Below are 10821 nucleotides of genomic sequence, written 5' to 3'. Positions count from 1 at the left end.
GAGGCTCGGCTGCAGTGGCAGAAGGAGTCTTCCTGGTGGCCGCAGCAGCTAGCAACGTGCTGCTCGACATGGCGCAGAAGCGTTGACACCATGCAGAGATGGCTGAGAGAGCCCGAGTGGCTGTACAGCAGATGCAGAGAGATAGTGACAAGAAGAAAGAGGACCAGCGTCCACCCATTTGGCTGGGCAGCGGACCGGAGCCGACGGTGCTGGTGCCCTCCAACAGCTACGTCGCGTGTTATCGAGACAGTCAGTGGCAGCGGCTACCTATGAATTTGCTGGTAGAAGGAGACGTCGTAGGCTTGATGAGTGGAGGTATCGCCCCGGGAGAAGTGCGACCAGTGGAAGGGGATGGGAGCGAGTCTTTCCCAGCTGCCGTCCTGTACGAGGAGACACGCGAACGACACGACGAGATGCACAGCGACGTTTGATCCTCCCATGCTGCTGGATTTGTGCGGCGCGATGCGAATTTTTGAGAAGCTGGAGACGCCTTGTTCCGGATACACAGACCCGTGACGCCGACGCAGAAGCTTCAGGCACAAGCGAGACAGCTGGCCATTTCTATTTGCACCTTGTATTCCGTATTGGTGCTCGTGGCGATCGGACTCTGTTGGGATCTGGCTGAGCTTTGCGTCGCTGAACACGCCACTGGTCTTGAATGTCGCGGAAGCCGCGGCTACTGCATCCATCTTCGGCTCATTCGATGACATCTTGGCACCGAAAGAAAGCACAAGCCACGAGCAGGAGCAGGATGTGGGTGATGGGTCTAATGAGGAAGAAACACCTGAGAAAGTCTCCACCAAAAGCGAATACACAAAGACGTCCAATAAATACCCACGCCAAGACGAGCGTCTATCTGGTATCGATAGTGCGATGGCGTCGATCTTGAAAGCCACAGCGTTTGCGCCGCCAGATATCTTCGACGTTGAAGACCGTGAAAAGCTGGCCTCCCCAGACTCCGTGAACATGTCGCTAGACCAAGAATCGATCTCTGGAGTACGAGCAGCCAAGTCCGCTGGGGCTCCTCCAAGCGGCCAAATCACTCCACCTTCGAAAAGACTTAGAAACTTCACAACTAGCGACCTAGAGTCGTCTGTGGGGCTGCATCCATCCGAAACAAGCGCTGTTGAGAAGGATTCTATGCTCTGGCGTTGGCAGGATGACCAGATCTTCTTGGGAATGGTTGCGACTGGCGTCCAACCGAAGCAGCACACGCCTGACGTTATCGAAGACCTGAACGCGTGTGGGGTTCGCTTCGTGTACTTCTCGCCGCGTAACATGCGCAGGAACTACTCGCCGAGAAAATGGGAATCGAGACGAACTGGAATTGGGCAATCTTGCTGCGTCCGCTGGAAAGTGACGGCCCAGACCCTCATCGCATGACAGCGAACTACTCGGATTGGGACGTGAAGGCTCGACTACCGCACGGAGTTGAGGCGATCAAGCGACATCTGGCTGAGGTGGATAACGTCCCGTTGCCGGTGTCGCCTTACACGGACAGCACGCCGGACACGATCAGCGAGATGATCTCGATCTTTCAGGAGAATCACGAGGTTGTCATGGGCGTTGGCTCGTCACTAAAGGAAAGCAACGCGCCATTGTTCTCGAAGGCGGATTTGGCAGTAGCTTTGCAGGGTGGTGTCCACGCTTTCTTCGACGAGCCGATTCCGCACGGGAAGGAGCTTCCTGTGCTTTCTGACGAGGATGTCCAACTCAGTCACATTCTCAACACCCTGGCGTGTGTTTTTCGTCTCAAGAGTGCTCCGGATGACGCTAGCAGCCAAGACAAGGCACGCTCTGAGGCCACTGACGGCAAGGAAAAGGATAATGCAACTACGGATGGGACTGCGAGTGTGGCTCATCTAATTGAGATTATCCGACTGGGACGACGAATGCTCTCCAGCTTCCATCAGGTGAAAACGTTCATGTTCGTCTCGCAGCTTTTCATCGCCACGATCATCCTTGCGTCCTACTCAATTCCGTTCCTGCACGTGCCGCAGCTTTCGTGCGCCTCCGTCTTCTGGCTGCTGTGGATTTTTGGTGCCTGCCCTCGGTCTGTCCATGCTTGCGTCTGCAAGCGAGAAATGCATCATAAAGAAGACTCCACGCAAGAACGAAGAGTTTGATACTGAAGAGGATCTGCCGCGGCTAGTCGCTTATTTTGTCATGTGCCTTCCGTGTTGCTATCTATCGCCGTGTTCGAGTGCTTGCTGGGCTTTTCTCTGCAAGCATTGAACGTTGCTGATCCGAGCGCCTTTGGAGAACAGTTTTGTGAGTATCGATGGACGGATTTCGTACTACATGTAGACAGCGAGTTAGTGACGATGATGCCGAGACCAGCTGTCGTCTCGGCTGCGGTGGATCGCGCTGAAGCTGGGACGCTGCTGCTGATTGGCGTCTGCATGTTGACCTCGTCTTGTGGATATCTGTATCGATGCGAGAGTATGTTTGAGCTTTCTCCCTTCCGAAACGTCATGTGAGTGGTGACAGCATGTCTTTTTTCTGCTGTGCTTCCAGGTTGCTCTGAGTATGCTCCGTGCGGGGATCGTTGGTGCTGATGGAGTCACTCTGTGGCATTTTGTGAGCCAGTCGGTGGCTTGCACTTTCTGGGCTTACAGTAAAAAAAAAAAAAGCTGAAAAGGCATGTAACGTTGGGTGTGTGGCCGCTGGCAATCTTAGGCGTTGATGAAGCAGTCAAGACACATGACAGACGACACCTTGTGCGCTACAATAAGTTCCTCCGGATGCAGTTCGACACACGCCTGGGAATGTGGAGTCCCAAGTAAAGCGACTGCAACGTTATGCTGGGCGATTGGATACGTTTGCGTCAGTGTTTCTGCCATGTTAGTTCTCATTGACCGCAGCCAAGCCACTTCTCGCGTTCTGTCGTATAGGGGCGGACAAGTTGCTGAAAACGCTTTAAACACTGGCTGTGTGGAGATACTTCTCGAGAATGGAGCTGCATCGAGACAAGTTGCTGCTGGCATGTCCGCAATAGGGCCAGTCATGCAGCTCAAGATCTTCAAACGACAAACTCCGTTGACTCCATTTAAATAGGTCTGGGCTGATGACGAGCAAATTCAGCATGGTGACGTTGTGTCGTCCTATTTGGCATCCTCTCGAGCTGCGGCGTGATGGCGATGGCCAGGCGCTTTAAACTCGAAAACTCGATCAAGTGACGGTAACTCGCTTAGCCTCTAAAGGTCAGCCACGAGAAAGCCACACACCTTGATTGAACCAAAATCGAGATTAAAACCAAACGTGTTGTTGCTAAAGTACTACAGTAGCGTTAAAGCGTGAAGTAGTTCCTTTTAATGAACACCCACAGAATCCGGCGTCTTACTTTGTAAATATTTTCTCTTTCCAACCTAAGCATTCTCTGGGCGTATAATCGAGTTTGCTTCACTTGAGCTCGTCCAGTCCGGTCTGCAGCGCCCCCTTTAGCATCGCGAGGGTCTCGACCTTGGCTGCAGTCTGTCCGCTCTCCTCTTGACACTTGTCCAGCTGATTCTTTGTGAAGAACTCGGGGTTGGAGCCGTCTTCCATCATCTTCAGCACCTGCAAGGGGATATCAGCACTGTACTCGGCCGCCGCTTTGTCTGCCTGTTGCAGCAGCTCCACATATCGCTGGGCCTTGTCGCTGAGGAAGCCCAACTGGTCTGGCCGGAAGTCCGCTACGCCGTCCGCCAGCTGATCTAACGTCCGCACGACGTCCACCAACGTCTCGAGCAGTTTGGGTGGCAAATGCTTCACCACGTCGTCTCGGGGTAATGCTGGGCCTGCTCCGAAGGCTCCTCCGACTGCTCCTCGACCCATAGGCACGAGCTGAGGCTTGGCGCCTCGACTGCTGTTAGTGGAGGAGCGTCCACCGGTGGTGGACGGCGTCTTTGGCCGCGGAGGGGACCCACTAGGCGTGAACGGGGCCAAATACGGACTTGCTCCGACCTGGGCACGACGCTCCTGCAGCTCTGAGGCGCCGGACGACGACACGGACGGCGTCGGCTGTAGACCGGAAGACGACGAAGAGGTCAGCCCTTCGGCACGGCCAGAGGGCGGCAGGTCTGCAAGAAACTGGTCCGGCTCGGTCTCCAGATCCTCCTCCTCAAGTGCCTTCGCCGCGTCCATCGTGAAAGCTGCCGGTGTATACAGAGTGTATAGTGGTGCAAGAAAAATGACAATTACGCAATCTTGCATTATTTTTAATGAGAAATACGTTTAATGCTTAAAACTGAAGAAGTTCTCTCTTTTAACAGAGAACTTCTTCAGTTTTAAGCATTAGGTAGCTTGTAAGGGACCTCAAGAGACAGAGGAGACACCCCGCTTTCGTTTAGAGTACTTAGGTTCGTAAGTATCATTTTGTCTTGCGTCAGGGACCGAGATAGATCGGAGGTTTAAGCTCTGCCGATCTTATATCCTCACTCATTGACATGTAAAGCATGGCTTTTAGTTTCTCCGAAGTAGAAAGCAAGCTCGTGCATTGTCATTCGGACGGACTCCGAACTGAATTACTTCTAACGACCCTCATGGTTGAATCTGCAAGCTCCAAACTATTTTTCGAACAGACACGTCGCTCCGAACGAAGGTTTCAGCGTGTGTCATCGATGAGGTAGTTTAGCAGCTTGGGAGCACGACGGGTTATCATCTCCACGAATTGTTTCTTGATGATGTCTTCAGTGTTAAAGTACTCAGCTCTATAATTTGGAATGAGTCGCAGGAGAGTGCGCAAAGCGAAACTAGAACTATCGAAGCTTAAATTGAAACTCGACATCGACTTGAAGTCGAAAGACAATGATTTCACGGACGCGTCCTTGAACCTCGTCAGCACCTCCTTCGTAGTGATCGCATAGTCTTTTTTTGTAGTCGCGGTTTCCAAGTCAGTCTGAAGATCCGACTGAGCTAGATACGTCCGACGCGCACGCGTACATACTTCGATAGAAATCGTTGTTTGCTTCAGCACAAACTGCAAGTGGGCTGTGACAGGCTTGTCCATCGCTTCAACCACGCCATGTCGACAATAACCTCGCCATTCGAGGAAGCTTCAATTAAAACGGAGTTCGGCGAAATCGCATGGATATGTTGCGGGGTGAAACTTGTAAGACCGGTGATATTAAGCGATTCAATGGTGGTCGAGAACGTCAGCATCCTCAGCCTAAAGTTATAGTTGAACCGGAGCGGGATTTTGCTTCGAATAAAAGGGTCGTGATTTCCAAGATTAGAGCCCAGAAGTCTATCCGTTTTGGCTGTCTTGATTCCAGCATTTAAGTCAGAAAACGCTGTCTTCTCGGCAGTGAAGTCTATCGGCACGCAGCTGTCGTCTGCAGCTATATTAGAGCCACATTGGGTAGTAAGTGCGACCGCTGCAGCAAAAATGATCAACTTGATCATGAAGTTCGCAACCAAAAAGAAGGCAAAATGAAGACTGGTGAACGAAGCTGAGTCGCACGGTAGCTCGTCAACCCACGCACGAAGCTCAATATATCCAAATGATCATCAACAGATCCCGAGTTATTCACCCTTTAGCTACTGGGCGGATTTGCCCTCTCTAGATAAAATTGCTAAGCCGCAATTGGGTATAATAGACTCAAATGATTTGCAAAAGTTGATGTTTTAATAAAATGGTAGGTGTCCACTTGGACCTCTATTTATACCTCAACAAATGCTAAATTAGGAGCGAAACATATGACGGTTTGTACTGATTTCTGGAAGAGGTCCCGTTAGCGTAGCACATTTTGCGCGGTGGGTGGGTGGGGGTGGGGTGGGAGAGTATTTCATGTTTGACTGAAATAAATTGTCATTGATTTAATAGCCTGAAACGCTTCGCTGTGTGAGTAAACTACTTAGTTTTAGTATTTGCCAAAATGACCAATCTTGCATTAATTCAAACAATCGTACAGCAGGAGCAACCCGACGACCGATTCACCGGCTAGTACCGCAGCGAGAGATTCGTCTACAGTGCCGATGACACTGTTCATGCCCCTCGCAGCACCTTAACTTAAGAGCACCTCGGATGCAGATCTCGTCCAGTGACGCAAGCTACGCAGTGAGTACGGGGCCAAAGTAGCCATGCGCTGCAAGAACGACCCGACCAAGATGGCCGAAGTTCATGTCAGTGTAACGTGTCTTCGGCTGCCCTGCACGCCGGGGTTGGTCGCCCAGCGCTGATTACGTCCAAAGTCCGGATGGCCGACGGAGTCTATTCGTGCTCCGCGCCGGTGTCTGCCTCTTAGACAGGAACACCTACTTTATTTCGTTTCAGCTACTCAATCAAATGCAATCGTCCTACCTAATGCCCTACGACTCAGTCTGTTGACGCCGTTGCGCCCGAATGACCAGTTGTCCTGCTACTAGACACTCAAGCTCGGCGCACCCTCGAGGTACCGCTATATGCGCCGTTCACAGGGGAGCCACAGCTCCTTTTGCCGCTCACTCACCAAACTCTGTTGCCGCGGTACACCAAGTCCGTCCGTTCGCTCGTCTGGTCCAACTCGCGCTCGACGCTCGGGTCAAGTCGCTCGCTGGCGTTCGTTTCGTCTGGTCCAACTCACACCCGGCTCACGAGCCAAGTCGCTCGCTGGCGTTCGTCTGGTCCAATGCGCGCTTGACTCACGGGTCAAGTCACTCACTGGCGTTTGTATCTCGTCCGGTCGGCTACTGGGCACTCGGTCCCCCGTCGCCGCAACTGTTTCTCGTTCCGCGCTCTTCACCGCCGAATTCGTCCTCTGCTCTACGCCGCAGATTTCGTACTGTCTTCTCCGCACCATTTTCCGTTCTATGTCTTCCGCTGGCCGTACACCATTGTGTCGACCCAAAAGATCCCGGGTCTGGCCCGCGGTACTTCAACCAGCTGTCGTCGTTCTCTTCATTGTTCGTCCTACAGTGATCCGGCAGCTACCTGCCTTCGCGCACGCCACTCCGTTCTTCGTCACTCTGTTGTCGTGCCGCACCCGTACGTGATCGCGTCTCCTTACATCAGTGTTAAGGAGTAGTTGGACAAGCGACTTCTAACTGCATGGTGGGACGTCGACGTTGCTAACGTCACCGACGACTTCATCCTGGCGAAGATCGACGAGACCATTGCGTCAGTAGAAAAACAACGCTGTTCCGTACGTCGCCGCCCTTTTTAAAAGAAAATGTCGTCATCGACATAAAGGAAAGTGACGTGAAGGAGAGAATGATGCAAGTTTTCGTCCGAAGTCGTGAATTCATCGCTGAACAAGGTTGGTAATCCTTTTTACTGGAAATGAGGGTGAGAGGCTTAAATACAAGCTATTGATTGAAGCACTTGAGCCTCGCAGCCTTTGTGAAGAGGTGACAGCCGTCGTTAAGTACCAAGCTCGGACAGCGAAAGAAGATGAGAAGGAGCTGTTCAAGCTGATACTTGAAAAGGCATTTGAACAGGACCGTGACTTCCAGCGCCGCAAGCGTTCACGTCGCCGAGACCCAAGTGAGACGAAGCGCTAGGAGAGACAGACGAAGAGCAATACCAACCAGCCTCCTGCTAAGTACCCTAAGGTCGAGCATGGCGGTAAATTAATTAAAAAAGACATCAGTACGAGCAACAAGCAGGGCCAAAAAAGCGTGCTCTGAAAAAAGATGCGGTTGTCTTAAGTATAAAGGCGATCATTGGCCTGTTCGCTGCCCGATTGCGAGCAGTGATGAGAAGAAAGAGCTTTTTCGCAAGATGCATGAGCGCTGCGATAGCAAACGTGCTAATAACCATGCGTGAAGATTAAAGCGCACAGATATTGGCATCAATATTGATCGGTAGTTGGAGCAGTTGGCTGAGAAGACTTCAGCGGATGATAACGACCCAATACCAGTTGAGGACGCTTTCGGAGCGGGTTGTACACCTGATGAGGAGGTTCGCCAAGCTGTTGAAGGCATGATCGTGACTGCGATTGAGAACGAATTTCCAGAAGACAAAGAGGACAAACTACGAACTATTGTGTATATGTACGATGTATGGAGAATCCGACATGGCCCAGACCCATCTGCGAAGGTCCTGCTCCATTGGAAATTCGACTGACGAAGGGTGCTACGCCCATTTCGGTGTAAGCCGAGAGTGTACCCGCCTCACATACGGAAATTGCTGCAGGCGTTTAACGATGAGTTGGTCCGTCTCGGATGTGTATTCGAGAACGGCTTAACTCGGTGGGCGTGCCCTGCTCTACCGATCAAGAAGCCAGGTAAGAACGAGTTTCGCCAGACGAGTGACTATCGACCCGTTAATGCGGAAACGGAGCCGATTGCGGGTGTCATGCCAATTCTTAAGTGATAACTGAGCGCGTGCGTGGAATGTCTTTCTTTAGCCTTTACGACTCATCAAAGGCTTTTGGCAGTTGCCTCTCGCCAAAGCAAGCCAAGAGATCCTGAGCTACATGACGGATGCCAAGGTCTACACACCCACGCGCGTTCCGCAAGGTTGTAGTGACGCAGCCCTGCATTTGCAGAGGACAATGGAGCACTGTTTCGCTGAACTGCTTTACAAGCGCTTGCTTGCATGGATTGACGATCTATTACTGTATGCAGAGGACGTATATACGTATTTGGAGAAACTTGACGAACTGTTCTCGCCGGTGAATGAGCTCGGACTTAAGCTGAGCGCAGCCAAGTCCTCTCTTTTCCAGCGTTCTGTCAAGTGGTGCGGCAAGATTATTGACGGCGAAGGCGTTCGCCATGACCTTGAGCGAATCGCGGCATTGCCATGTCATTACCGTCTACTAAGGGATATTTGGAGCAGCTTATGTGCGCGTGCAATTGGATGCGCGACAGTCTCGTAGACTATGCAGGCAATGTGAAAGCTTTGTAGACGCGCCTTGACCTGACTCTGGGAAATGGAAAACGAACTAAGCGGGTTTCAGCTCGATTACCAGTCAGTTTTACTAAGAAACAAACGACTGCTTTCGATAAAGTCACAGCGTGCCTCGCCGATGCTGCAATGTTGGCGCATCCAGGTCCAGACGGAGTACTTTCAGTGTTCACCGATACTTCCGACGAAGCGTGGAGTGTGATAGTGACCGACGTGGAGACATGAAAAAGAGATCAACCTGTTCATAAGCAAAATCATCGTCCTCGTCTCAGTCTGAGTGGTACATTTACAGGATCGCAAGCTAACAGAAGCGTAATTGAGAAGGAGGCTTTTGCCATTGTGGCAGCATGCGACAAGCTGCCAAACCCCCTTCTCCGCCCGCGTGATTTTTGACTATATTGTGACCACAAAAATCTTATTAACGTGTTCGCTCCGAGCGACAATGTGAAGAAACATATCTGTAGCAAATTACTGAGGTGGGCAATGCGTCTTGATGAATTTCGATACAACATCTTCCACATCGCAGGCGAGGACAGCGTATGGGCTGATATAGTAACTCGGTGGGCTCGACCACCAAGCTCCTTAGTATACGCAACGGTCAAACCCGTGTACAGCAGCAACATGATCGTCTATCACTACGGCCACTCGACGCCGAAGGCTTTGTATGGCCTGACCTAGATTTCAGTTCAGATGCCCAGCGCAAACTCGGGGACAAGTCTGAGATGCAGCGCATGCAGAAAGGTGACGCCGGGATTCGACGCAGGACCAATCGACTGTACATTCTAGCGAAAATAACAAATCTGCTCCGCCGCTTGTGCATTATCGCACACTGCGGCCCTCAAGGACATCGAGGCCGGGATGCTATGCTGGCACACCTAGGCCGCATTATTTACGTGCCTTCCCTTCGACTATGCGTGGACAGGTTTCTGGCAAGCTGCCTCGTGTGCCATCATGTAAAAGGGGGAAGGTGGTGCCAAGGCCCTGAAGTGAAACCTACCGATGCAGTGAGCGAAATCAAGAGCTACACTGGGCTTTTCTCTACGTAGGTGAAAACCTATGGTGACCTGCAGTATCTACAGATGCTCAAAGACGATGCTGCGAGCTTGTAAATTGTGAGACCTCAACAAGTGTAGTGGCGACTGATGCCATCATGGATTGGCACAGCAGATTTGGAGTGCCTAAAAACTGGATTAGTGACCATGGGACTCACTTCAAGAATAAAGTGATCGACGAGCTGTGCAATAGGTTGAAGTGCAAGCAAATCTTTTCGCCGACCTACAGTCCATGAATTAACGGATGTGTGGAACGGGTAAGTTTTGCGGGTACTTATCCTAGACTACAACCTCAACTACAGGGTCTGGCCAAGGCTAATTCCTATTGTACAGGCAAATCTCAACCACACTGCCGTACCGTCGTTGGCAGGCAAGACACCGGGTGAGCCGTTCGCCGGACTGGATCCCCCTTCGCCTCTGAAGGCTGTATACCTGGGACCAAATGTGACTCCCAGTGTACAACCGACTCGAACCTCGGCCGAGATCGAGTCAAGTCTGGCTCAACTACGAGCTAGTGTGAGAGACATGCACAGGGAAGTTGCAGATGCCCGCCTCAAGCAGACACTACTGAACAAGAAAATGCACGAAATGATAACGTGGTCAACTTCAATGTGGGTGATTATGTACTGCGATCACGTGTGGCTGCGAAAGGACAGAGCAAGCTACTCGTCACATGGATTGGACCCTACGCTGTCACCGAAGCACAACAGCAGAACGTCTTCAAGGTGAAGCACCTCGTTACTGCCGTAGAGTTTGACATGCATGTCTCGAGACTCAAATTTTTCGCTGACATGGACCTCGAGGTGACTGAGGAGCTCCTGGAGCACGTGGCTGCTCAGGGTATCATCTTTCGCGTGCACGAGCTACTTCGGCATCGGTGGAACAACACGAGCCGAGCCTACGAGATCCTTGTAGGGCGGCATGGGTTGAAGGCAATAGAGGACTCATGGGAGCCTCTAG

General features: G+C 51.7%; 3 protein-coding genes across 3 annotated transcripts; 1 reads left to right on the top strand and 2 right to left on the bottom strand.

Annotated features, from left to right (window-relative positions):
• Positions 1-966: 966 nt before the first annotated feature.
• Positions 967-2786, top strand: PITG_09132 (uncharacterized protein; the record flags this gene model as incomplete). The annotated part of the gene is made up of 6 exons (XM_002903407.1): positions 967-1221; positions 1287-2029; positions 2079-2163; positions 2205-2476; positions 2529-2592; positions 2634-2786. The coding sequence occupies 6 exons, from the start codon at positions 967-969 to the stop codon at positions 2784-2786; spliced, it is 1572 nt and encodes a 523-aa protein (XP_002903453.1).
• A 616-nt stretch (positions 2787-3402) lies between these two features.
• On the bottom strand, positions 3403-4159 carry PITG_09131 (uncharacterized protein; the record flags this gene model as incomplete). Its single annotated transcript, XM_002903406.1, has 1 exon — positions 3403-4159. One exon carries the CDS (start codon positions 4123-4125, stop codon positions 3403-3405), a length of 723 nt encoding a protein of 240 aa, XP_002903452.1.
• A 2344-nt stretch (positions 4160-6503) lies between these two features.
• Positions 6504-6761, bottom strand: PITG_09130 (uncharacterized protein; the record flags this gene model as incomplete). The annotated part of the gene is made up of 1 exon (XM_002903405.1): positions 6504-6761. One exon carries the CDS (start codon positions 6759-6761, stop codon positions 6504-6506), a length of 258 nt encoding a protein of 85 aa, XP_002903451.1.
• Between the last annotated feature and the right edge of the window lie 4060 nt (positions 6762-10821).

Source organism: Phytophthora infestans, genomic scaffold (assembly GCF_000142945.1).
Source record: "Phytophthora infestans T30-4 supercont1.14 genomic scaffold, whole genome shotgun sequence".
NCBI lineage: Eukaryota > Oomycota > Peronosporomycetes > Peronosporales > Peronosporaceae > Phytophthora > Phytophthora infestans.
Note: the sequence above shows the minus strand (reverse complement) of the source record. Positions and strands in the feature narration are given on the sequence as shown.